The sequence below is a fragment of the Hyaena hyaena genome, unplaced genomic scaffold, assembly GCF_003009895.1.
Source record: "Hyaena hyaena isolate Hyena2069 unplaced genomic scaffold, ASM300989v1 scaffold_321, whole genome shotgun sequence".
Taxonomy (NCBI): domain Eukaryota; kingdom Metazoa; phylum Chordata; class Mammalia; order Carnivora; family Hyaenidae; genus Hyaena; species Hyaena hyaena.
The window spans coordinates 1,455,793-1,482,397 of NW_024080953.1; the positions used below are offsets into that span (position 1 = coordinate 1,455,793).

The window sequence follows — 26,605 nt, forward strand, 5'->3', positions numbered from 1 at the left end:
TTAACCAACTGAGCCACTCAGGTGCTCCTTTATTGGTTTTTTTTAAAAAGTATGGTTATAGGTCATATTTTTTGTTTCTTTGCATGTATGGTGATTTAGTATTGGATGATGGACATTTGAATTTGATGTTTTTGAGTGGTGGATCTTGCATTCCTTTAAAGGGCATTGGGTTGTGCTATGGAATGCAATTCAGTTTTTTGTGCATCAGTTTGATCCTTTTGGGGCTTTCTTTTAAGCATTCGTAGGGCAAGACCTCCCAAAAGACTAGACTAGAGCTCAGTAGTACCTAGAGTAGAGTAGCTTCTAAGAGTAGTAGACTAGTTCCACCACTAACATAATGACCTTACTGAGGATTCTATCCAATGTCATATATTATAAGGTTTCTCCATTCTGGCTGGTGGGAACACAAAATATTCCCAACTCTGTGTGAGCTCCCGGAGTTGTTCAGCTAATGCCTACCAGTGGTTATGTCTTCCATTTCAATTGGTTTCCTCTCATTCATGCCTAGTTCAGTACTCGGAAAAAGACTGAGGTACCCTCCAGATTTCCAAAGCTCTCTCTTTCTTTGCATCTCCATCTTCTTCATTCCTCTGCTTTAACAAATTCTATCTGCCTTGACCTCCCCAAACTCCAATCTATTCTCCTTCCATCAGCAAGACTTAGTTAGGCTCTATTTGAGTTTCCTTCCTTGGGCTGTAGCCTGGAAACTGCTTCCAGTTGGTAACTTAAGGTCAGTTATGATCATTGAAATAATTTTTTTATATTCCATTTTATATATGTCAGTCAATTGTAGGGTTCATCTCATTTGTTTTCCATAGTTCTGTGATATGTGCTATCCAGTCTAAAAAGAGGAGTTTCATATATTTTGTCTAGTTTTCAAATTGTTTACAGTAGGAAGGCAATTCCTATAGCAGTTAATTCTTCATGAACAGAAGCACAAGTCCTACCAACTGCAAAACAACTTTTTAAAAGGTAATAGTTGTAGGACTAGTTTTTCAATAGCCAGAAATAATGTGTAGAAAAATAGGAGTGATTTTATAGAAAGACATGGGACCATTCAGGGTCATGAACCTAGAAAAGACTAATACTTGGGAACAGTGTAGCTAATGCAGTGTCTGTTTTCCTGATCCTAATCATTGGGTATGACTCTGTAATCTGTCAAATAAATTGTAAGCCTCACCATGCATGGCCTTGGGTTTGCTACTGTCTGTGACCTAGACAATTTATCTCTAAAGACTTTGTGTGTGGAGTGGTGCTCTTGGAGGAGCCTGACAGGTCTTTCTCTTTGTGCCTTAGATCCTGTATCTGCCTGTTGTCAAATTACTCACCATTACCCTATTTGACACACTACTCCCCACCCAGTTTCCCAGTCATTCAACAGTTCTTGAAATCATTCAACTCTCCTCTCAGTGACTAAGCCATTCACTGTTTCACCAACTCCTCATGTGTGAATCTCTGAATGTGTGCTGATGTTGGAGTTGAATGCTTGCCCCATGACAGAGTCCAGTATCATGGGTATATAAAGTTATAAAGTTCCTATACTGGATATCCATGGATTGAATGGGGGCCTAGCATTCAAAGTTCCATGCCAGTGAGTTCAGTCTGTCCAAGGGAACCATTGGAATTTATCCCCCAGGAAATTTATAGGCAGATGGACTGTCCCTTCATGTTCACAAAATCTCCCAAAGATGATATGAGCTTAACATTGATAGCACTTCTAGGATCCACAGTGCTGACCTGGGTTTCTTAACTTTAGTGTCATTGGCATTGGAGAAGGATAATTTATTGTTGTTTGGACTGTATTATGAATTGTGGGAAGTGTAGCAGAATCCCTGGCCTCTACCTACTAGATGTCTGTAGTACTGTCTTCTCAGTGTGGACAACCATGATGTCTCCAGACATTGCCAAATATCCTCTGGAAGTGCAGAATTGCTTCAGTTGAGAACTACTGGTATAGAGACACCATTGTGTGCCATACTTCAGGGAGCTCCTAGAAGTGAAGCTCAGGGAACTAAACATTAAGAAAACCTCCAGGCCATTTGGTGTCTTCTTGGGAGAGGCCTGTTTAGAGAGTTTGCCCCATGCAGGGTGTACACTAGGTAGACATTGACCTTGGAATGTAAACTCCTATGTTCAAGTGCTGCCTCTGCAAATTCATTACTCTTCAATTTCCTTATTTTAAAACGAGGAATGGTATGTTTACCTCACATAGCACTGTTGTGGCAAGAACAAATGAAATTACATACACACACACTGATGTGTACTTCTATATGATGTAAGGGTACACAAACATTGACTAATAATGGTTCAAATATAAATATATTTATTTGCCAGTATGATTAAAAGGGCAATATATGAAAAATAAATCTTTAGATCCTCCCTGTGACTTAGAATATTGCTCAATGCTAGAAGACACAATAGGGTATGTCTAACTTTTAAAAAAGGAAAAGGAAATAAATTGTCTTTTCAGAAATAAAATTTCAACTAAATTATGACGCAAATAGCCATGTTTTTATATTTAGTTCTTAATTTTGCATTCAGTAAACTGACAGTCTGTACAAGAATTTAAATGTCTTGATAGGAGAAGTAGCTTTTAGTTCTCTTGGGATTTCATTGTAATGAACCTGGTAAATAATTCAGGAACATATGAGAGGCCGATAAATGGGCGGCACCTGGTGCTATATTGTTCATGCCTAAGCATGCAGAATCCAAAGATGGCATTCTACACCTGTCACCATTGTTGTGGCTTAAATACAAGTCCTATGCTCAGTGGCTATTGAAATAATAATAATTGATATATTTTCCTGTTCCAGTTTTCCTCCATAATAAAAGAAAACTGTGCTAAGCTGTTTTAGAAACAGAAAGCAAAAGTGGCACCCGCTTTTAAATTCCCACTGGTAAAATTTCTAATCTGTTTTTTCTATCAAGGGATAGATTGCTTTAAAGAATTAGGAACATGTCTACCTTTTCTTCTGAGGCTAATTTGAGTCTTCTTGCATTTCTGCTTTTGTTCTGTAAATTGAGCTTCTTTTCTGAACACAGTATTCATATTGCAAGCATCTTCTAAGAGAAATAACACTGTCCTCTGGCTACTCATTCACTCTGTGGGAATTCCTAGAACTCCTCAGGTTCTCTCCCTATGACCTAAATAGGCTTTCCCACTTCTAGTAGTCTAACAGTTTGAAAACAAACAAATCAAAAAATCTTGGCAAAAGGCTTCTGTATTGTTCTGAGACCCCAGCTTCCTGGATATAAAATGTTACTCTACTTACTGAGTGAACAAGAACTCCAGTGACTGAAAGACATTTCATGCAGACAGCATGGGTCCCTGAGTCCACTGCTACTCAGGATCAGACACAGCTTGAGCCATGAGCTGCATGGAAAAATCTTAGAAGGCCAGGGAATTTCCTAGTACAGAAAAAAAGGAAGAGGACCCTCACATGTTTAAATTAAAGTTATTATCGTGCTGAGCCAAAAAAAGGATCTGAAAAGAGACTGTAGAATTTTATATCTATAAATTGTTAGATGAGCTTTGTCTTTGTTTTTAAAGTGTTATTATAGAAGCTTAAAGATATATGTATTTAAATATATGTTAAACTTTTGTTACGTGTAATAAAACACCTATATAAGATAAAAATATAACTGTGTAATTAAAATGTATAAAATATTATTACACTTCTATAATAAACCACTTATATGTTATATATTAACATATATTTATATTATATATATATATTTTTATATATGTAATAGATAAATGTTTGTTTGTTAACAGGTTTAATTGGCTTCCTTTCCTTCCGGACCTGTGTGAGAGTACTTGGAGCAGTGACTGCCATCTGGTGGCAACCCAGAATCATCACTTCGTGTAATCTAATGGTTACCAAGATGCCCAGTCTTGCCTCACATGGTATGCACTGGCAGCAGGGCACAAGGAAAGCCTGGAAGGTGTCTGATGAACAACCTAGTGAAATAAACTTTTACTTCCACCTGAATGGGTTGTTTTCGTCCCAGATTCTGAGCCAAGAGCCAGCTCCAAAATGGTGCCTCTGAAGAAAAGATTTGAATTGTTTTTGTGTTTTAGTCTAAGATCTGCTGGTTACCCACCAGCAGATAACCAAGACTGTGAATAAGCACACACCAAAAGGGGCATGCGATGTCATGGAGCCTGAAATAAACTGCTCAGAACTGTGTGACAGTTTTCCTGGCCAGGAGCTGGATCAGAGTCCTCTTCATGATCTCTGCAGGACAATTGTAAGTGAGCAGCTGTGGGGTATCAGGGCTGCTCAGATATTCATGTTGTTGTTGTTAGTGGTGGTGGTACGGTGGTAGTGGTGAGGTGGAGGAGGAAGAGGGGGAAGAGGGAGAGGAGGAGGTATGCTCACACAGGACACGTATTTCCTGGCTTTGGGGATGATGGGAGAGTTATGTTTGGTCTATAAAGGAGCCTTCATTCCTAACAGCTTCTCTTTATTCTGTTCTCAGACCTCTTCCCACTATAGCAGCAAGACCATTTCTTCATTATCTCCTGTCCTCTTGGGTGTTGTTTGGACCTTTCTCAGCTGTGGACTACTTCTGATAGTCTTCTTTCTTGGCTTCACAATTCGCTGCAGAAATAACAGGTAAGTAGCCCCATACCTAGTTTCTCATCCCCTATAGCCTGAATTATGAAACCCAGAGTCTTGGTATCATTTTGGCATCATGAGCTGCTAGGTGGTATCATCAAAGCTTATCTCCTACTGTGGCATTAAGCTGTGTGAGAAGTTCCCCTGAAATCTTCCTGGACTTGCAGTATAATTTCCTCTTAAGGAGAAAGACCTAGTCCAGTATTGTGGCAGCTATTACAAGGATATCTAAAGAGGAGAATGAAGAGTCTCTCCTCATAAAGGAATTTATGATCCTTCTGATATAATTAGGCATTTGTATATGGCCAATACAGTTGGAAACAGCCCAAGTGGGATAAGGTTTCTGAAAAAAATAGTGAAGCTGCACTACATGGCTGTTCTGTTAGACAGTTTGGGCTTGTTAGAAAGTCACTGGCTCATCAGAGTAAGTGTCCAGGACTCCCAGGGCTGGCAAAAGAAAATAAATGAAAACTTTTTCTGAAGGGACTTGCAAAATTCTGTCTTCACTGCTATTCAATCCTTCTCTCAGGGCCCACTTCACCTCTCCTGCATCAATACTCTTTACCCTCATCCTGCCCCCACTGTCTCAGGCTGCCACCTGAGAAGCCCTCTCCAGCTCTCTCTCTGTGGCCCACAGCTGAATTCTGGATGCAGCCCACATCAGATTTCAACAACTCTCTCAGAGAGGTCAAACTTGTGTGGTGCCACTCCAGCCTTACACTTTGTGGGGATCAAATGTGCTCCATTGCTTAGGTTTGGCTCTCAGATAAGGTCAGTCAGTTGGATTCGTCTAGCCGGCATTTTGGGGCACCATTGGCCATTTGAGGCATGGAGGACATGGAATTGTTAAGCAGCAGTGACTTCATCTGCTGTGTCAACAAGAGCATGACAGTGACACATGGCACTCTGACCTGAGTATACCCCTGATGCTGCCTCAGCTGCTTTTCATTCTGTTCTTCAAATACACTAAGCTTTCTCCCTTCTCAAGGCCTTTCACTTACGGTCCCTTTATGTCCCCACTGCCTGACAGTCTTCTCCAGATCTTCCTGTGACTAGTTCCTTCTCATCTCATAGGTCTTGGCTCAAATGCCACCTCTTTATATATTTTTTTAATATTTTTAACGTTCATTTTTGAAAGAGAGAGAGTGTGTGAGCAGGGAAGGGGCAGAGAAAGAGGGAGACACAAAGACTGAAGCAGGCTCTGAGCTGTCAGCACAGAGCCCAATGTGGGGCTCAAACCCATGACCTGTGAGTTCATGACCTAAGCCAAAGTCAGATGCTTAACCGACTGAGCCACTCAGGTGATCAAATGCCACCTCTTTAGAGAAACCTTCCCTGATCATTCTATCCAAAGTAGCCTGTCTACAGAATGGCCACCCAGCCCAATGTCTCATTCCATATCATTCTGTTTTATTTTCTTCATAGCAAGTATAACTCTCTGATATCACCATATTTATTGATTTGCCTGTTTATTGTCTATATCCCCCACCAGAATGTACTACCTATGAACACAGGGACTTTGTCATGCTCACCACTATCTCCAGCATTTAAAACAGACTCTGGAACATCATAGGTGCTCAGTAAATATATTTTCAGTGATTCGGGGAAGAAGGATATTTAAATCCCAATAGTAGCTGCTGCCAGGAGAATAGCTGGGAAATGCGTGTATTTCAAAGCTAGAGAATTACAGAGTATAGTCTTTTCAGATGCAACACTGAACTGATTGGCAAATTAATAACTGACTGGCAAATTAGAAAATTTGGTTCATATGTCATTTCCCCCCAACACATTAATGGTTTAAAGCATACAGGGACAAGCCTTCCTACAATTAAAGAAGGAAGACTTAAGCAAAGAATACTGCACTGCTAGTTTAATGGCTTCAAACACTGGTACACTTCCTATGTTATGAAGCTCTCTGATGAAACTGGAGGAGTAGATGGAGAAGTAGAGAGATATTTCCTATGTGCTTAAAAACAATTGATTATTGAAGAAAGCACAGACCCAGAACATATTTTTAATTTAGATGACAGTATTACCTACTGGAGGTGAATGACCTCAAGTACCTACATCTTGCAGATTTCAGGTTGCAAAAATCAACTGTGATCCTGGGTACGAATGGTAATGGACATTGGCTGAGTGCCTAGTATTTTAATTGGATAATTATGATTTTTATTAGTATTTTGGTTGCAAAGTTAAATATGTTTCAACTGCTATGACCCCATACAATTTTTCCCATAATCCATTATTTTTAGACCAAATTTGTAGAACACAAGGTTTTTAAAGCATTTATATATCCTGCTAAAATAGGAACACTTGTAAACAGTGTTATTGTAAAAACACCTATATTTCTTAAATTCCATTAAAGATTTTGCTGCTTCTCTTGCTTGCAGTGAGAGCATGACTTGGCATAAAGAATAAAATATTAAGAGGCACTGTGAATAAAGACACATTTTGCAATTAAGTAGCTTACAAGTTCAGACAAGGAAAGATAAAATAACCCAGTTTCAAACTGCTTTCTTCAATAATAAAATGTGTTCAAAGGTGCAACATCACAGTTAGATGCTTCATTTCATTTCAGTTTTATGGTCTCTAAATTTGTGACTGTGTGTATGTGTGTAGTGCCAGAGGAAGAAAAATATTTTAATAAAATATAAATATTAAGTAATGGTCAAGCTTAGTTGCAGATATTACATTTTTGATAAAATTTTAAAGTGTAGTCTACAAGAGAAAATCAGTAAAGATATAGAAGACTTGGACAACACTATCAACCATCTTGACCTAATTGACATTTATATAATCCTACACCCAACAGCAGCAGAAGACACATTCTTTTCAAGTACACATGGAACATTTACCAAGATAGATCATATTCTAGGCCATAGAAAAAGTCTCATTAAATTTAAAAGGATACAGTTCATACAGAGTATGTTCTCTGACTACAGTAGAATTGAATTAGAAATCCATAACAGAAAGAACTCTGGAAAATTTTGAAATATTTGGGAACTAAATAGAGAACTTTAAAATAACTCATGGTCAAAGAAGAAATTTAAAAAAAAGAAACTAGAAAGTATGTTCAACTGAGTGCAAATGAAAATACTAACATATCAACATTTGTTGGATGCCATTAAAGCAGTACTTACAGGGAAATGATAGCACTAAACTCCATATTAGAAAAGAAGAATAATATATACTTTATGAAACAAAAAAGAGCAAATTAATCCCATCATAAGTAGAAGAAAGGAAATAATAAAGATGAAAGTGGAAATTGATGAAATAGAAAACAAAAATCAGAAAATGAGAAAACAACATGAAACCGAAGCTCTTTATGGAAATCAATAAAATTGACCAACCACTAATTCAAATGATCAGAGGAAAAAAAGAAGATATAATTACCTAAGTAAAGAAGGGAGAGATGACATCAATTAAGATTCAATGGATATTAGGAAGATAATAAGGTAATGGTAAGAACAATTATTATAGGGAGTTTCTAACATATTCTCCAATGATTTCTGCCTCCTGATAGTCATACTCTTGTGAAATCCCCTCTCACTGAAACTGGGCTGGACTTACTGACTGGCTTATTAATGTAATATCACTTTTAGGATAAGGTTACCAAAACACTGTGGCTTCCTTCTTGGATCTCTCTCACTCTTTCATTTGCTCACTCTGAGGGAGGCCCCCTGCCTTGTTGTGTGAGCTGCCCTGTGGAGAGGCCCACATGGCAAGGAACTGATGTTGTTTCTAGTCTGAAGCCAGCAATGACTGAGGCTCACTAACAGCCATGTCAGTAGACTGAAAACAAATCTTCTGAGGCCTACTAATAGCAATGAACTTGGAAGCAGATTTTACCCCAGTTGAACCTTGGAGAAATGCAGCAATGGCTGGTGCCTTGATGCATCCTTGTGAGAGATCCCGAGCCAGAGGAACCCAACTAATCTGTGCCTGTATTGTTGAAGATATGTTATCAACTTTACAAAAAATCTTCTGAAACACCGAAAATAATGGACCATTTTGTAACTCATTCTGTGGGGACAGCATTACTCTGATATCAAAACCTAATAAAGATAATAGAAGAAAAAAGCCCTATAAGTTAATACCCCTCATGACCATAGGTCCAAAATTCTAAACAAAATGTTAACAAATTGAGGCCACTCAAATATCAAAAGGATAATACCTCAGGACAAAGTGAAATTTATTCAGGAATACAAGGTTGATTTAACATCCAAAGATCAATCAGTTTAATTCACCATATTGACCAACATAAAACAATGATCATCTTTCTAGACAGAGAAAAGGCATTTTGAAAAAGATTTAATATCCATTCCTGATAAAGTCTCATCAAACTAGGAATAAAAGAGAACCTCAACCTAACAAAGTGCATCTATGAAAAACCTATATCTAAGACCATTTTTTAATGGCAAAAGACTGATTGTTTTTCTGTTAAGATCAGAAACAAGAAAAGATGTCCACTCTCACAACCTTTATTCAATAGTGGAGATTAATTGCCAGTGCAATTAAGATGAGAAAAATAAATAGAAAGCACCTGGTTGTGTATGTAAAAAATTCAGTAGAATCTATTCTTTAAAGAACTACTAGAACTAATAAATGAGTTTAGCAAGGTTGCCATTTACAAGATCAAGGTACAAAACTCAACTGTATTTCTAAATACTAAAAACAGACAGTTGAAAAATGAAAATAAATGCTGTGCCATTTAAAATAGCATCAAAAATATGAAATATTTAGGGATAAATCTAACAATGTGAAATAGTTGTACACTGAAAACTACAAAACATTGCTAATCTAACAAATAATGTGAAATACTTATAGGCTGAAAACTATAAAAGCGCTGAGAGAAATTAAATCCTAAATAAATGGAGAAATACTGTGTTCATTGGTTGAAAGACTCAATATTGTTAATTCTCTCTTAATTGATCTATAGATTAAACCCAATTACAGTCACAATCCTAGCTGGCATTTGTGTGTGTGTGTGTGTAAATTGACAAGCTAGTTCTAAAATTAATACAGAAATATGAAGGACGTAGAATAGCCAAAACAGCTTTAAAAAAGAATAAATTTCACTGCTGAAACCAATACTACAGTATATTAACTAATTTAAATAAAATATTAGAAAGAAAAACAAAGTATAAAGTTGGAGGACTAAGATTACCTGATTTTAAGACTTATTATAAATCTATGGTAATGAAAATGGTTTGGTACTAGATAGAAATAGACATATATATCAACAAAACGGATAGCATTCAGAAATAAACCTATATATATAAGGGAAACAGCTTTTCAACAAAGGTACAAAAAGCAAGTCAGTAGCGAAGGGACAATCTTTTTAAAAAATGGTCCTGGCACAATTGGATATCCACATAAAAATGAACTTTGATCTATATCTTGCACCACATCCAGAAATTAACTCAAAATGGATCATAGATCTGTCAAACGTAAGACTGTAAAACTTGTCTAAGAAAATGTAAGAAAAATGTTATGACTTTGGAATAAGCACAGATTTCATAAATATAACACTAAGACCATAAATAATAAAAAACTGATAAATTGGATTTAATAAAAATTTTAAACTTCTTCTAAAGAAAATCTTGAGAAAATGAAAAGAAAGAAAGAGACAGACTGGAAGAAAATATTTGCAAATCATGTATCTAATAAAGAACATATCCAGAATACTGAGAACTCAATAATAAGAAAACAATAATCCAATTTTTTAAATGAGTGAAAAATTTGAAGACACACTTTAACAAAGAGTACACATGGATAACAAATAAGCATATGAAAAGAGTTTCAAAACCATTAGTCATTAGGGAAAAGCAAATTTAAACCACAATTGAATGCCACTGCACACTTATTACAATGGCTACAGTTTTTTAAAACTGACTAGGTCAAGTAATTGCTCAGTTAATAAAATGGTTTTACCCAGTTAAAAAGAAAAAGAAGAAATTATTGGTACTTGGGACAGCATGGATGAATCTCAAAATAATTATGCTGAGGAAAAGAAGCCAGGCAAAAAAAAGTTGCATACTATATCATTGAATTATAGAAATTTCTAGAAAATTAAACTATTCTGTTGTTAATTAATCTGTGGTGACAGATCAGATGAGTGGTTGCCTGCAGATGGGTGGGAGGTGGCACAGAGGAGCAGGAAGGAGGGATTACAAAGAGACATGTAGAAACTTTAAGGAGTGATGGATGTTACCCAGATTGTGGTAAGTAGTTTACTGATATATACATATATCAAAATTTACCAAATCATGTACCTTAATTATGTGCAGTTTATTACATAGCAGTTATATTTGATAAAGCTATTTCAAAATGTAGTCTGCAAACATTCTTATTTTTCTGAGAAGGTTCTCATGAAGGAAAAAGTACACCATATCTGGTGTCCTTCAAAGGCCCTGCTAGGTGACCTAAAACCCATCTTATAACTGTGCTAGATATGAATGACTATAATAGGAGAATGCATTCTTTTTTTTCTAGATTCCTTGCAGTTCAGTAAAGACCATAATCACTTAACTCAGAGCTAAGCAGATATTTCAGGCCCACAATATCTTCTCATGCTTCTTATGTAATGCATAAAATAAGGACAATGGCAGAAACTCTGTGTGAAGCTAACCTTGTTCAATTAAAGTACTTTATTCCAAGAGCTTATCTCACTGTCATTTGTGATAAGGAATATAGATACTAGTCGTTATTTACCTATTGTTATTTCTCAGAACTGAAAGTGGCATTTTCCCAACAATCCTGAATATCTTGAATTTTACTGCCTGGGAAATCAAGAAATGTGAGGAATAAGAATTGTGTAGGGATGAGCTTTTGCTCTACTTACAAGTTAATAAGTTAACTTGTTACTGTCTTACAGATGCTAGCAAAAGACAAAAGAGGCTCAGGGACAGAGTACTTCATTGTTCATGGTGAAAGCACTAGTCAGAGCTTCATGTTGTATTTGTGCTGGTTCCCATACCCCTAACTCCTGTGAGGATGATGCAGAGCCCATAATGGAGTCTTGAACACATAGGAGGCTGCCATGAAAGGAGAGGAAACTGAATCTGGGAGATTCCCCACTTTTACAATGAGTCATAACAAGCCTGGTCTGTGTCTGGGTGGAGATGTTACTTCAGTAAATATTTGCTGAGCTGTATACCTACTGTGCTCAGGATTCTGTGTAAAATGTAATTTAAGTGTTCCTGGGAGCTTCAAATGTATCACCTAGGTGGAAAAACATGATCAAGTCCAAAAAATACATTCTGGGTTTTTTTAAAAATAGCTTTTCAAAAAAGAATTCCTTACTGCAGGAATAGCTATTCTCTTTTCATATTGATTGTTTCAGGTCTGTCCTCTTTGTGGTTTGAGTAATTAGAGCTAAAGAGAAGGTGACGGGAAGAAGGGAAAGCAGTACTGATCTTGTTGGCTATGAGAAAATTTGCACTGATAATGTGCCCTACAACGATTTCTGGTATCTTCTCTATAGTCCTTAGTTTGATGGTTATTGGCCAAGAAGGAAGATCCAGTCAGGCCTAGAATAAATACCACCCATATAGCTGATTTAGGGATAGGTTTTCAGGGCCAAGGAGTGAATTGAGGCAGAGACATCTTGCAAGAACTTATCCAAAAAAGAAAGCTAAGGTTCATGGTTGGGGAAAAAAATTTTATCTGCCATCACTTCCAAAAAACTGAGCATAGAGCCAGAAGTAAATGGTATATTATGAAGTCAAAAGCCACTAGCATGCAGGAATGGTGCTGAAAAAGAGGTAAGGAGCAGAAATAAGGTGGCAAGAGCTAGCATTATAAATAGAGATGAGGTTCTCTTGGGTACTGGCTGGAAGATGAAATAGGGGTGATTCAGCAGAAGTTAATGAGGGAGGATCAGGTTAATGGATAGTACTATCTTCTACACAGCCCTCTGATGCTGTTTGTCCATCCTATAGTCAGTCCTAAATCAATATGACCCCTAGATGAAGTTGAAACACCTCCTTTTTGTGCACCCATTGTGGAGTTTAACACATCATTGACCCATCACAGCTTACTGGATTAGCAGAAGGGCACTCTAAAGGGGCGCCTGGGTGGCTTAGTCGGTTAAGCGTCCGACTTTCGCTTAGGTCATGATCTCGTGGTCCGTGGGTTCAAGCCCCTCGTCGGGCTCTGTGCTGACTGCCAGCTCAGAGCCTGGAGCCTGTTTCAGAGTCTGTGACTCCCTCTCTCTCTGACCCTCCCCAGCTCACGCTGTCTCTCTCTCTCTCTCCTAGAAATAAATAAAACATTAAAAAAAATTAAAAAAAGAAAGAAGAAAGGCACTATCTTTCTTAGCAGATGAGCTCCTTGAGTTTAGGACCATGTCTTATTCATCTCTGTATCTCCATTGTGCCTGGACTGTACTCCGTGTTTCCTAAATGATCAAATTAAATGGACTAGAATATAGACTATGACAATAAAGGTAAGTTCTTAGAAGATGGATGTTTCCATTGTTAATACAGTAGCAATTCTACATAAAATTATGCTGCAAGTAAGCAATTGCTTTCCACTGTTCTTTTCTCTCATGGTGGTTGTTTCCTACAGAAGCTCAAGGAGTGACATCTATAGCCTCAGTTTTCCATTGCTTCTTGTTGTGCGGTTTCATTCTAAACTACCCTTTTTTTCTTGTCATACCATTAAAATCTGTCTGCTTTTGATGCCCTTCTTGTTGTGCGGTTTCATTCTAAACTATCCTTTTTGTCTTGTCATACCATTAAAATCTGTCTGCTTTTGATGCCCTGTTGGCCACAGAGTGCTGTATTTAGAAAGCCTTCTCAAGTAGCTGAAAAATCCCTTCCCTTATGGACCTTGATTTCCTAAAAAAGTGAGTAGGCAATAAGCAAGAAAGTAAAATGAACTGTCAAATATATGGAATGTTCATGACAAGTCAGGAAAGAAAAGTAAAATAGGGAAAGTAAATGGGGAATATCAGGGTGGTAGCTACTATTTTAGAGTTTGGTCAGGGAAGGACTCACTGAGAAGGTAACGTTTGAGTATGGACTTGAAAGGCATAAGAAGCAAAGCATGAAGTGAAGACCAGTCCATGCAGAAGTAATAGAATATGCAAAGGTGATGAGGATGGAACATACCTAGTTTTCAGGAAGAAGGAAGGCCAGTGTGGCTAGAGCTGAGTAAATGAAGCAAAGAGTAGGAAAAGATGATGTCTGAGAGGTAATAGGGGCCAAATCATGTAAGGTCAGTGTAATGATTTTGGCATTACTCCAGGTGTTATGGGGAGCCATTGTGGGGTTTGGAACTGAGGAATGACATGACCTGACCTGACTTACTTTTAACAGGAAAACTGGCTATTTTATTGAGAATAGACCTTTAACATTTGAAAGAGGTACCTGTAGCACTCCCTTAAATAAAGTCATGTTCCTTGGGTGCTTTAATTTAAGAACAGAAATGGCTAAAAGTGAAATTTAAGACAGTTTAACTAGCCCTCAAAAGGGCATAAGCCAACTACCTGTTGACGTATCGGCTATTGGTTCTATTCTCAGATTGAACTCTACTAACACACTGGGAAAAGATATGCAGTATCTCTACATATAAAGTAATGACACATTTTTGAGAGAAGTTAAAGAAGTTCTAAATAAAAAAGGATATATAATACTTTTAGAATAGAAGACTCAATATTGCATAGATATAATTTCTCCCCAGATTGATATATGGATTCACTGTAATTGCAATAAATATCCAACTTTTTTCTTTTCTGGTGAAACTTAATAAGCTGATTCTCAAATATACATGGAGATTCAAAGGGCCAAAAATAGTCTGGAGAAAAATGGACAAGGTGAGAGGATTTCCACTTTGGGATATTAAGATTTATTAAAAAGCTAGTGATTAATATATGCTAAATATACTTTTGGGGTAAGACTAATAGACCCATTGAAGCAGAATAGAGAGAATCCAGAAAGAGAGCCAAGTATGTATGGACATGTTTCAATAAATGGTGCTGAGTCAGCTGGCTATCCATACTCGGGGGAAGAGAATGCAACTTGAATCTCACCTCAGTAAAAATCATCTGCTGGTGGACTATAGATCTCAATGCAAAAGTCAAACAAAAAAGCTTCAGGAAGATAATATAGGAGAATATCTTCATAATATCTTTGGACAGAAAAATGTCTTAAATAGAATACAAAAGCACTATTCATAAAATGAAAGATTATTAAATTGTTCTACATAAATGTTAAGACTATCTTCTGTTCACTAAAAAACATCACTAAGAGAGGGGAATAAAGCAAACCGTAGAATGGAGAATGTAGTTACAATGCATATATCATCAAAAGATTTTTATCCAGAATAAAGGACTACAAACAGATAGGAAAGGCACAGAGAACAGTTATTTTTAAATGAGCAAAAGGGATGAACAGCCACTTTATAAAAAGATATATCTAGATATCCAATAAACAAATAAAAAAGTGTTCGACTTCATTAGTCATCAGGGAAATGCAAAGTACAGCCACAGTGAGAAAACACTGCATAGTCACTAGAATGTCTACAATTAAAAATAAAAGACTGACAAAACCAAGTGTTGGGAAGGATGGGGAGCATCTGGAATTCTCATGCATTGTGGTGGGAGTATACAATGTAACAATCATTTCATAAAACAGAATCAACTAAACCTGAACATACTCATACCCTAAGTCACAACAATTCTAGCAAAAATTGCATACATATATACACCAAAATGCATGTACTAACATTTTCTGATCAGAACTATTTCTGATAGGCCCAAACTAGAAACTCCTCAATTGCCCACCAGTATTTTAATGTCTAAACACTTCATGGTATATTTAATGATGTCTACTCTACAACCATGAGAATAAAGAGTCAACAACTACATGCAACAATATGGATGACTTACAGAAATAATGTCAAGCAAAAGAAAGTAGGCACAAAGATTAGACTCTCTATCATTCTACTTATATGAAGAGCAAAACTATACAAATTTATTCTATGATGTTAGAAGTCCAGATCATAGTTACCCTGGAGGTTGAGGGAGACGACGACGAGGGAGCATAGTGAGAGAGAGAAACAAGACGAAGGCTTCTGGAACACTGGTAATGCTCATTTCTTAACCTGCATGCTGGTTACACAGGTGTGTCAGTTTTCAAAAATACACTGATTTTACACTAATATACACTTTGTTTATTTTTCTTCAATAAAATTTTAAAAATCATCTTTGAGTTTCCTAAAAAAATGAAAAAAGGAAACATGAAGATACATGCCAGTTTATCAGTAGAGACAGCACTATTTTTTAATCATTTCTAGAAAAAATTCTCGCTTTTTTTTATCATAGACATTGATGGTGAGAAGGTCAGTTGCTTACGATTTTCTATGGCACTACGGTGCCTGGGGGGCTCAGTTGATTAAGCGTCTGACTTCAGCTCAGGTCATGATCCCATGGTTCATGAGTTTGAGTCCCACATCGGGCTCTGTGCTGACAGATCAGAGCCTGGAACCTGCTTTGGATTCTGTGTCTCACACTCTTTCTCTGCTCCTCCCCCACTCCTGCACGCATGCTCGCTCACTCTTTCTCTCAAAAATAAATAATCATTAAAAAATTTTAAAAACTTTTTATGGCACCATTGCTAATAGTAGAGAAATAAATTTAAAAAAATTTCTTTTTATGAAGAAGACATCAGTAAATGGTATCAAAACTACAAGCAACAAAAGCAAAATACATTGAATGTCATCCAAATTAAAAATTTTGTGCTTCAACTCTCAACAATAGCTAAAACATGGAAAGAGCCTAAGTGTCCATCAACGGACGAATGGATCAAGAAGATGTGGTTTATCTATACAATGGAATACTACATGGCAATGAGAAAGAATGAAATCTGGCCATGTGTAGCAACATGGATGGACCTTGAGGGTGTTATGCTGAGCGAAATAAGTCAGGCAGAAAAGGACAAATATCATATGTTTGCACGTATAGGAGGATTAGGAGGAACTTGACGGAGGAACAAGGGGGAGAAGAAGGTGGGAAATTGTGGGGGAAAGGGAGAGAGGCAAGCCATGAGAGACTCTTGAATGATGAGAACAAACTGAGGACTGATGGGTGTGGGGGGGAGGGGGGAGATGGGCATGGAAGAGGGCACTTGTGGGGATGAGCACCGGGTGTTATATGGAAACCAACTTGACAACAAACTATCTGTAAAAAAAAAAATTTTTTTTGTGCTTCAAGACAGAATTGAGAAAACTAAAAGAACTCACAGAATGGGAGAAAATATTTTCAAATCATAGTTCTAAAACGGGACTTGTATCTGGAATATATAAAGAACACTTACAAGTCAAGAATACGAAGACAAATAACTCAGTGTTAAAATGAGCAAAGAATTTGAAGAGTTGTTTCTTTGAAGAAGATCTATAAATGGCCAATAGGCACAATGAAAAGATGTTTTACATCATTAGCCATGAGAGAAATGCAAATCAAAACCACAATGAGATACCACTTTATGCCCCTCTAACATGGCTAGAATTTTAAAAGGCCGAACAAAACAACTGTTAACAAGGAGGTGGAGAAATTGGAACCTCATATACTGCTGGTGAGAATGTAAAATGATGCAGCTGATACGGAAAACAATTTGGCAGTTCCTCCAAATGTTAAATGCAGAATTACAATATCACCCAGTAATTAGATGCTTAAGTATATACTCAAGAAAATGAAAACATATGTTCACACAAAGACCTGTACATGGATGTTCACAGCAGCGTTCATAATATCCCCAAAACAGAAACAATCCAAATGTCCCTCAGCTGATGAATGGATAAATGAAATGGTATATCCATATAATGAAACATTATTCACTGATAAGAAAAAAGGAAACCCTGATTCATGCTACAACATGGATCAACCTTGAAACCATCATGTTAAGTGAAAGAAGGCAATCACAAAAGACTATAAATTATATAGTTCCAATGATGTCAATAATACATGAATCTATAGAGACAGAAAGTAGATGAGTGGTTTGCTTAGGGCTGAGAAAAAGCAAATTAAAACTATGAGATTTACAATGAATGGCTTAAAATTTAAAATGTTAAAGATGTGAAGCTATGAAATTCTCATTGGTACAAATTAGTACAACCACTTTGGAAAATAATTTGACAGATCTTTTAAAATTAACAACACATGTATCTTGTGAGCCAGCAAATCCACTTCTAAATTATACCCCAGAAAATTATATGCACACCTGTACCAAGAATTATATGAATAATATTCACAGTAACATTATTTGGGTTTTTTTTGTGTTTTTCTTTTTTTGCATTTAACACCTTATCTCCAATACATTTTATTTTATTTTATTTTTTATAAATAGTTTATTGTCAAGTTCGTTTCCATATAACACCCGGTGCTCATCCCCACAAGTGCCCTCCTCCATGCCCATCTCCCCCCTCCCCCCCATACCCATCAGACCTCAGTTTGTTCTCATCATTCAAGAGTCTCTCATGGTTTGCCTCTCTCCCTCTCCCCCACCATTTCCCCCCTTCTTCTCCCCCATGGTCCTCCGTTAAGTTCCTCCCAATCCACCTATACGTGCAAACATATGGTTATTTGTCCTTCTCTGCCTGACATTTCGCTCAGCATAACACCCTCAAGGTCCATCCACGTTGCTACACACGGCCAGATTTCATTCTTTCGCATTGCCATATAGTATTCTATCATATAGATAAACCACATCTTCTTGATCCATTCGTCTGTTGATGGACACTTAGGCTCTTTCCATGTTTTGGCTATTGTTGAGAGTGCTGCTGTGAACATTGGGGTCCATGTGCTCCTATGCATCAGAATTCCTATATCCCTTGGGTAAATTCCTAGCAGTGCTATTGCTGGGTCACTGGGGAGTTCTATTGTTAGTTTCCTGAGGAACCTCCACACTGTTTTCCAGAGGGGCTGCACCAGTTTACATTCCCACCAACAGTGTAGGAGGGTGCCCGTTTCTCCACATCCTCGCCAGCATCTAGAGTTCTCTGATTTGCCCATTTTAGCCACTCTGACTGGCGTGAGGTGGTATCTCAGTGTGGTTTTGATTTGTATTTCCCTGATGAGGAGGGATGCTGAGCATCGTTTCATGTGTCTGTTGGCCATCTGGATGTCCTCTTTGGAGAAGTGTCTGTTCCTATCTTCTGCCCATTTCTTCACTGGGTTGTTTGTTTTTCGGGTGTGGAGTTTGGTGAGTTCCTTATAGATTTTGGATATTAACCCTTTATCTGATATGTCATTTGCAACTATCTTTTCCCGTTCCATTGGTTGCCTATTAGTTTTGTGGGTTGTTTACTTTGCCATGCAGACGCTTTTAATCTTGATGAGGTCCCAATCATTTATTTTTGCTCTTGATTCCCTTGCTTTTGGGGATGTGTCAAGTAAGAAGTTGCTGTGGTGGAAGTCAAGGAGGTTGTTTTCTGCTTTCTCTTCTAGGGTTTTGATGGTTTCCTGTCTCACGTTCAGGTCCTTTATCCATTTTGAGTTTATTTTTGTGTATGGTGTGAGAAAATGATCTAGTTTCATTCTTCTGCACACAGTAACATTTGTAATCACCCCAAATGTCTTTCAGTAGTAGAAGGAATAAATAAGTCTCGGTATATTCTTGCAATGAAATACCATAGAGCAACAAAAATGACAAGTTACAGAAGAATCTCACAAACATCAAATTTAAAAGCCAGCCATAAAGGAACATGTGCTACATGATTCACCTTCTATAAAATTCAAAACCAAGCATAACTATAGTACTGAAAGTCAAGAGTGGTTTGTCTTTAGGGAGAAAGGAAAGAGCAATAATTATGAGTGGAGATTTTGAGATGTTGTAATGTTTTCTTTCTTAATGCTGGTGATAGTTACATAGATATATATCCTTTGTGATAATTGACTGAGCTAAATATTTATAATTTGTACACTTAAAAATACCATTCCTAACCCAATATTATTAAACAAAAACAAAAATGCTCAACCTGTCAGGGATCTACAATTATAAGAATCATGAATAGGAAGTGGTCATATATTCAGGGGACTGACTGATGAAGTCAGCTTCCAAATACCTTCTTTACATAATGTCAAATGTCCACATGTGTTCAACTGCTTTACCATAGTACCCTTTCTTATTTTGACTAAATTGTTGCACTAAGATTTATTAAGTTTTGTGTTTTCTTTTGCTTTCATAAATTACCTGAGCATCAAAATATCACATAATTTGGGTGCTAACAAGATTAGAGAGCAACATGACATTAATCAGTTTTTCATCCTATTCTATGCCTCATTCCATCTCCATCCCACTAAAAAGCTTGCTTTTGGCGGGGAGTTGGGGGGGGGGTATCAGATGTTAAACATTTTCCAGGCATTTTGAATTCTACCATTTCAGTGGTGAAAGGTGCTATTCTCCGTTTTTCCCTCTCTCTCTCTCTCTCTCTCTCTATATATATATATATATATATCTGTGTGTGTGTGTGTGTGTGTGTGTGTTCAGAGGTGAGGCTCAGGATGCTAATCTATGCACACTGACCTTTGTTTCTATCTGACTGAGCAGATGTAGGAATTAATCATTGTCACTCCTGGATGCTGTGGCTGCAGCTGTTCCCCACTGCCTTTCTGCCTCTGTTAGATTTATTAGTGTATTTTGTTTGCTAGAAAACATGCCTCAGCACAGAAGAACTGGCAAATTATAGAAGCTTATCTGTGGATATAATTTTATAGAAACATGTTATTTTTTTCTACACATCTATACCTAGACTGTACATGAACAGAGTCAAGAAAATAACAGACAAGAAAAAGGCTGGCAAGCTAGACAGAGATGCAGCTTCAAGATTTGTGAAAATGCCCTTTGGTGTTTGTTTATTTTTGAGAGACAGAGAAAGAGAGAGAGTGTGTGTGAGAGCGAGTGCGGGCAAGTGGAGGAGGGGCAGAAAGAGGTGGGGACAGAGGATCCCAAGTAGGCTCTGTATTGACAGTAAAGAGCCTGATTCAAGGCTTGATCTCAGTAATCATGAGATCATGACCTGAACCGAAGTTGGACGCTTCACTGACTGAGCCACCGAGGTAACCAGAAAAATGTCCTTTGAGAACCAAAACTTAAAAATGCATCCAAAGTTGCCCATAGAGGAAGAAGTAAAACTAAACCTTTTGGTTTTAATGTACACATATTGGAAAAGTATATCATTTTTATTATTTTCCACAAAATAGATGATTATGTGACAATGCAAGTTTTAAATGTATTCCTTATTGAATTCACATATAAAGTACATTTTAAATTTGTAATACTAAATATTTTTCCCAGAAAGATTGTTATCTTTATTGATTTTCCTCTGAACTCTTTGAAAGGAGAAAAAGAGAAAAGAAAAACAGACTGGTAATATTGTTTATGTAACTCCTGAACAATTATTTCCCATCTTGAGAAATTTCATATTAGATCAATGTCCTATGATTGCAAAGAACTGTCTTCTAACTTCTAAACTCTCCTTTTTGCAACTAGCCTTCCTTAACTCCCAACTATCAGTTTAGTGCCACTCCTAGAATCAGGGCATACTTTGGCTCTAGGCACATGAAAATAAGTGTTCTAAGTTAGTACTAAATTCATTTTATAGCAGGCTCCACTACAACCTTCAGAACATAGTTAACACTCTCTAAACCCCAAGAATCCCCGCTACATAGATACCTCTGCAGCCTCACCAGATCTAAATTATGAAGATATTGACACCAGCAGGGATGGATATCAAAGGAGCCATGCCATTTCGGATATTGGGAGCTCCCTCTAAATCCAGTATAAATTTCCAGGTCCTGGTCTCTCTATTTTTTTCCCCTTCTCTCTATCAGGTCAGCATGCTCTGGGGCATAGACTTAGGGGGAGCAGCCAGTGACTATTCAGAGTCTGTTTCTTTCTGGTGGTCCACTGCCTGCCAGGACCCTAGACCTCGGTCCTAGACATGTACATTAGCCTGTGTCTCTCTAATAGCAGTCTCTCACTCAGGGATTTCTACTTATTTTCTGCACTCTCTGACCTTGCTTGATTCTCTCTCTCAGTTTACTTCTTTATTGACTCTTCCTCACAATGATCTGGATTTAGACATCCTTGTATGTTCAATCCCTAAATTACCACTACTTCCTTTACTTTGATGCTCTCAGCACCTGGTGTATGTGTCTCAATCTTATGGCCTAGACTCGTGAATTCAAACTCCTCTGGCATAATTTCTTCAGCCACAATTTGAATCCCAATTCTGATAGTGTTTCTGTTTCTGATAGTGATACTAAGCACCTTATTAAGAGAACACAGGTATAAAAAGGGGTGGTGGGTGCCTGTCTGGTGTCTGACTCTTGATTTCTGCTTGGGTCATGATCTCACAGGCTCATCAGATTTAGCCCTGTGTTGCACTCTGTGCTGACAGCTCTGAGCTTGCTTGGGATTCTCTCTCTGCCCCTCCCCAACTCATGTGCATGCACACATGGGAGTTCTCTCTCTTTCTCTCTCTTTCTCTGTCTCTCAAAGTAAATAAATAAACCTAAAAAAAAAAAAAAAAAGATGGGTTAATCCTCTAGATGTGAATCTTAGTGAATGGGTCCACCTCTCAGATAAAGAGAAACAAGTAAACTAAGATCCATCAACAGATAAATGGATAAACAAAATATGCTATATACATGTAATGCAATATTATTCAGACTTAAAATGGAAGGAAATTCTGACACATGCTACAGCATGGATGAAACTTGATGACTTTATAGTAAGTAAAATAAGCCAATCACAAAAGAAATACTGTATGAATCCACTTATATGCAGTAGCTAGCATAGTCAAACTCAAAGAAATAGAAAATAGAATGGTGGTTGCCAGGAACTGGGGAGAAGGAGAAACAGGGAATTATTGTTTAATTGGTACAGAGTTTCAGTTAACTGTTCAATTAGTTGTTGTTTAAGGGGTATAGAGTTTCTGTTTTGCAAAATGAAAAAGTTCTAGAGGTTGTACAACAATATGAATATACTTAATACTAATGAACTATACACGTAAAAATGGTTACAATGGTAATTTTTATGGTTATTTTATTGTATGTAATTTTACTGTATTTTACCACAATCAATATTTTTTAACTTTAAAGACAAAGAAAGAAAAACTCCTTTTAGTAATAACTCATTTTGGTCAAATAATCTATTATAGGGCCATTTCCTTAAAACCATTTTTCATTACCTACACCATCTCTTAGGAGATAATGATCATTCTTAAACCACCATTCTTAAACTGTTTTGTGACCTTGTTACTTTATTTTTCATGTCTCAAATTTGCATATATGAATCTTTGATATCTTCTCTTTCAAGTATTCCAGAATTTAATTTTGCCATACTCAAGATCTCTTAATGATTTAGTCGTTTTTTCTCACATCCCCATTAGCCTTCCCTTTCCAGAATGATCTATCCTCATTCAGTAAAGACCATTCCAGTTTTCCCTCTCTAGAATTTATCTATATTCATCATATGACCAAAGCCAGATGTTTTATTCTGGTACATTATGAGACTTTACTCTGGACGTTAGATTCTCAGAAGAAAAGGAAGGAAGTGGCCTAGTTTTGTGTGAGACTTATAACAAACAATAGAACAATGGAAATGTTATTGGCAAAGGGAGTCTTACTCAAATCTCTATGCTTAAGCATTTTTTAGACACATAAGATAATAATAGGAATATACTTGTTCTCTTTTTTTTGAGATAGAATTCATATACCATGAAATTCACATTTTTAAGTATATAATTCAGTAGTTTTTATTATATTAACAAGGTTGGGCAATCATCACCACTGTCTAATTCCAGATCATTCATTACCCCAAAATAGAAACCTCATACCCATTAGCAGTCTTTTTCCATTCCTTCCTCCCTGAAAGCCTTGAGCCTTTAGCAGCTCCTGGTCTCTTCTCCGCTTTTATCAATTTTCCTAATCTGGGCCATACATATAATTGGAATTATACAATATATGGCCCTTGGTGTCGGGCTTCTTTCACTTAGCATTATCTTAGCATAATGATTGCAAAGTTCATCCATGTTGTAGTAGGAGGCAATACTTCATTATTATGGCTGAATAATCTTCCTAAATTGGGTATTCCATGTTTTGTTTTTTCATTCATCAGTTGATAGATATTTGGTTGTTTCCACTTTTTTGGCCATTTTGAATAATATGCTACTATGAAAATTCATGTACAAGTTTTTGTGTAGACATGTGTTGTCCCTTATCTTGGGTATATATATCTAGAGGTAGAATTGTTAGACTATAATGTATTTATATAAGTGCTGAGCTGTTTCCCAAAGTGGCTGTATCTTTTTACAATCTCACCAACAGCATATGAGGGTTTCAATTTCTCCACATCATTGCCAACACTTATTATTATCTGTCTTTATTATTATCACCATCCTAATGGACGTAAAGTGGTTTTGTGGTTTTGATTTTATTCAATTCACTGTGGTTTCAATTTGCGTTTCTCCGATAGCTAATAATGTTGGGCATCTTTTCATGTACTTATTGGCCATTTGTATATTTTCTCTGGGAAAAAAAATATTTATTCAAATCCTTTGATAATTTTTTTTTTATTTTTAAAGTTTATTCTGAGACAGAGAGAAAGCATGATTGGGGGAGGGGCAGAGACAGAAGTAGAGAGAGAATCTCAAGTGGGGTCCTAACTGCCAGTGCAGATCCTGATGCAGGGCTCAAATTCATGAACCTGAGATCATGACCTGAGCCGAAGTGGATGCTTAACCAACTAAGCCACCCCGGTGCCCCTAAATCCTTTTGCAATTTTTAAACTTAGGTTATTTTTCTTAGGACTATAATTAAACCAGTAACTTCTCAAAGTTGGTTCACATTAGAATCTCATCAAGAGCTTTTAAATGCCCATGCTCCACCCTAGACAGTTAAATAAAAATATCTGGGGATAGAACACCAACAGCATTTTTTGAAATCTGCAGACAATTCTGATGTTTGAGAATCAGTGTAATAGACTAGATGACCAAGCTGATGATACCAGTACAGAAATGTTAAAGTCTTAGAAACTTAGAAATTATGCCGGGTATTAGAAATTGAACTAGGGACTCCTGGGTGGCTCAGTTGGCTAAGCATCCAACTCTTGATTTAGGTTTAGGTCATGATCTCATGATTCATGAGATCAAGCCCTGCATAGGGCTCCATGCTAATGTGCACGGCCTGTTTGGGATTCTCTCTCTCCCTCTCTTTCTGCTCCTTCTCTGCATGCATGTGCATACATGTGCTCTCCCTCTTTCACTCTTTCAAAATAAATAAATAAACTTAAAACAGAAATTGAATTAAATATGAATTGTAAAAAGCTTAATCAGGTCAAGAGGTAGAGGTGAGCTTTTTAATAAGGATTTTTTAAATCAGATTTTTCCTGTAATGGGAGTTTTAAACCAACAACAGTTAGAGAAAATGTCCTGGCTGTGGTTCTTGCCTAGTGACTGAAGTAGATCATAGGAGGTAACCACAGGTGAGCCAATAAATGTGACTAATCATGACACAATTAAATCCATAAGCCCAGAAAACGTATCTCAACTATTTCATGTTCAAAAGGAAACCTTGACAAAATGTGAGTATTAACTAGGAAAAAATTGAAATTTAGGCTTTTGAAAGTCAGAGGAGTTTGGAGACTATTTTAAGAGACCTTATTGGAAGTATAGGGAAAAAGTAACTGAGAATAAAAAAGAAAAATAAATCCAGGCACTTAAAAATGTTACAGTCACAGTGGAGGGAAAATGACATCTCTCAAAGAATGTAAAAAGCTCCTCAGAGGAAAGCAAAGAGCCCACAGAGTTTGTCAGGTTAGGTATGAAATAGGAAAAAAGACTTTGAGAAGCATCTTTGAAGAGAGTCCAAAATACATAAAGGGATTATTTAAATCCATTAAAAGGGAGAAGCTAGAATAACAGTAGAATCTCTTGCTGCTAATAGTAGGGCACAGGGAGTGGTCAGAGACCAAAAGACAATGAGACTAAACTAATTATGTGCGTCTAAATTTAGGAAGAATTTAGAATCACAGAGGAAGAGACTACTGTGATTACCACACTGGAATTCATCCCCTATAAATGGATCAGAAGTTGATCAAATAGTTTTCTGTGTTTTGCATATTTCAACTCAGGCAGACAAATGAATATTGACTAATTGCTGGAAACTGTTGGTGTTGCTCTTGAGATTTTTTAAGTCCTCCAGAAGAAATTATTGCTATTGGCCATACCTCACTATCCTCTTACCACCAAGCATCTTTTTTTTTTTTAATTTTTCAAAAATTTTTAAATTTTTATTACAGTTTATTGTCAAGTTGGTTTCCATATAACATCCAGTGCTCATCCCAACAAGTGCCCTCCTCCATGCCCATCACCCATTTTCCCTCCTGCCAAGCATCTTAAATAAGTGGTCTTCACTAGCCACCCCTGCTTTCTCATCTCCAATTCATTCCTCAACCTATGCCCTCATTCCACTGAAATGACCCTTGCTCAGGTCATTAAATTAACTGATCTCTTTTTGGACTTCATCCTATTTAGTTTCAATCTATAACACTTAACCATCTTCTCTGTTGCTCCTTTCTGAAACTTTCTATTTTATTGACTTTACCCTACATGAATATCCTGATTTACCTCTCTGCTTCCTATCAGCTGCTTCCATTGGCTCCTGCACTCCACCTACCCATTTAATGTTGGTATCACCCTGAGTTCCAGTCTTCATTCACTTCTTATGCTGTACCCCTTACAGCATATCCCTCTTACAGCATATCCCCAAGCCCTGCCTCCTTCACATCTCATTTTCTATCTTCACAGTTGATATTGTGAGATGGACATTCTTTAATCAATTCAGATTCTGTGATTTAAAAAAAAAAAAAACAGACTCCAACCTTACCATTAATCTTGTTTTACCTCTGTGCAGCTCATATTTCAGTTAATAGCACTACCCTCCACCCACTCCTCATTCTGCATTCCTTTGTCCCCCT

At 37.1% G+C, this 26,605-nt stretch overlaps 1 protein-coding gene across 2 annotated transcripts in view; it reads left to right on the forward strand.

Annotated features, from left to right (window-relative positions):
- GPR156 (G protein-coupled receptor 156) overlaps positions 1 to 26,605 on the forward strand; it is a 106,956-nt gene that overhangs the window by 37,308 nt on the left and 43,043 nt on the right. For both annotated transcript variants that reach the window (XM_039248874.1, XM_039248875.1), the window contains exons 2-3: positions 3,776 to 4,251; positions 4,483 to 4,619. In XM_039248874.1, the coding sequence (XP_039104805.1) occupies positions 4,159 to 4,251; positions 4,483 to 4,619 (230 nt within the window). In that variant the 5' untranslated portion in view covers positions 3,776 to 4,158. The remainder of the gene's footprint in view (positions 1 to 3,775; positions 4,252 to 4,482; positions 4,620 to 26,605) is intronic.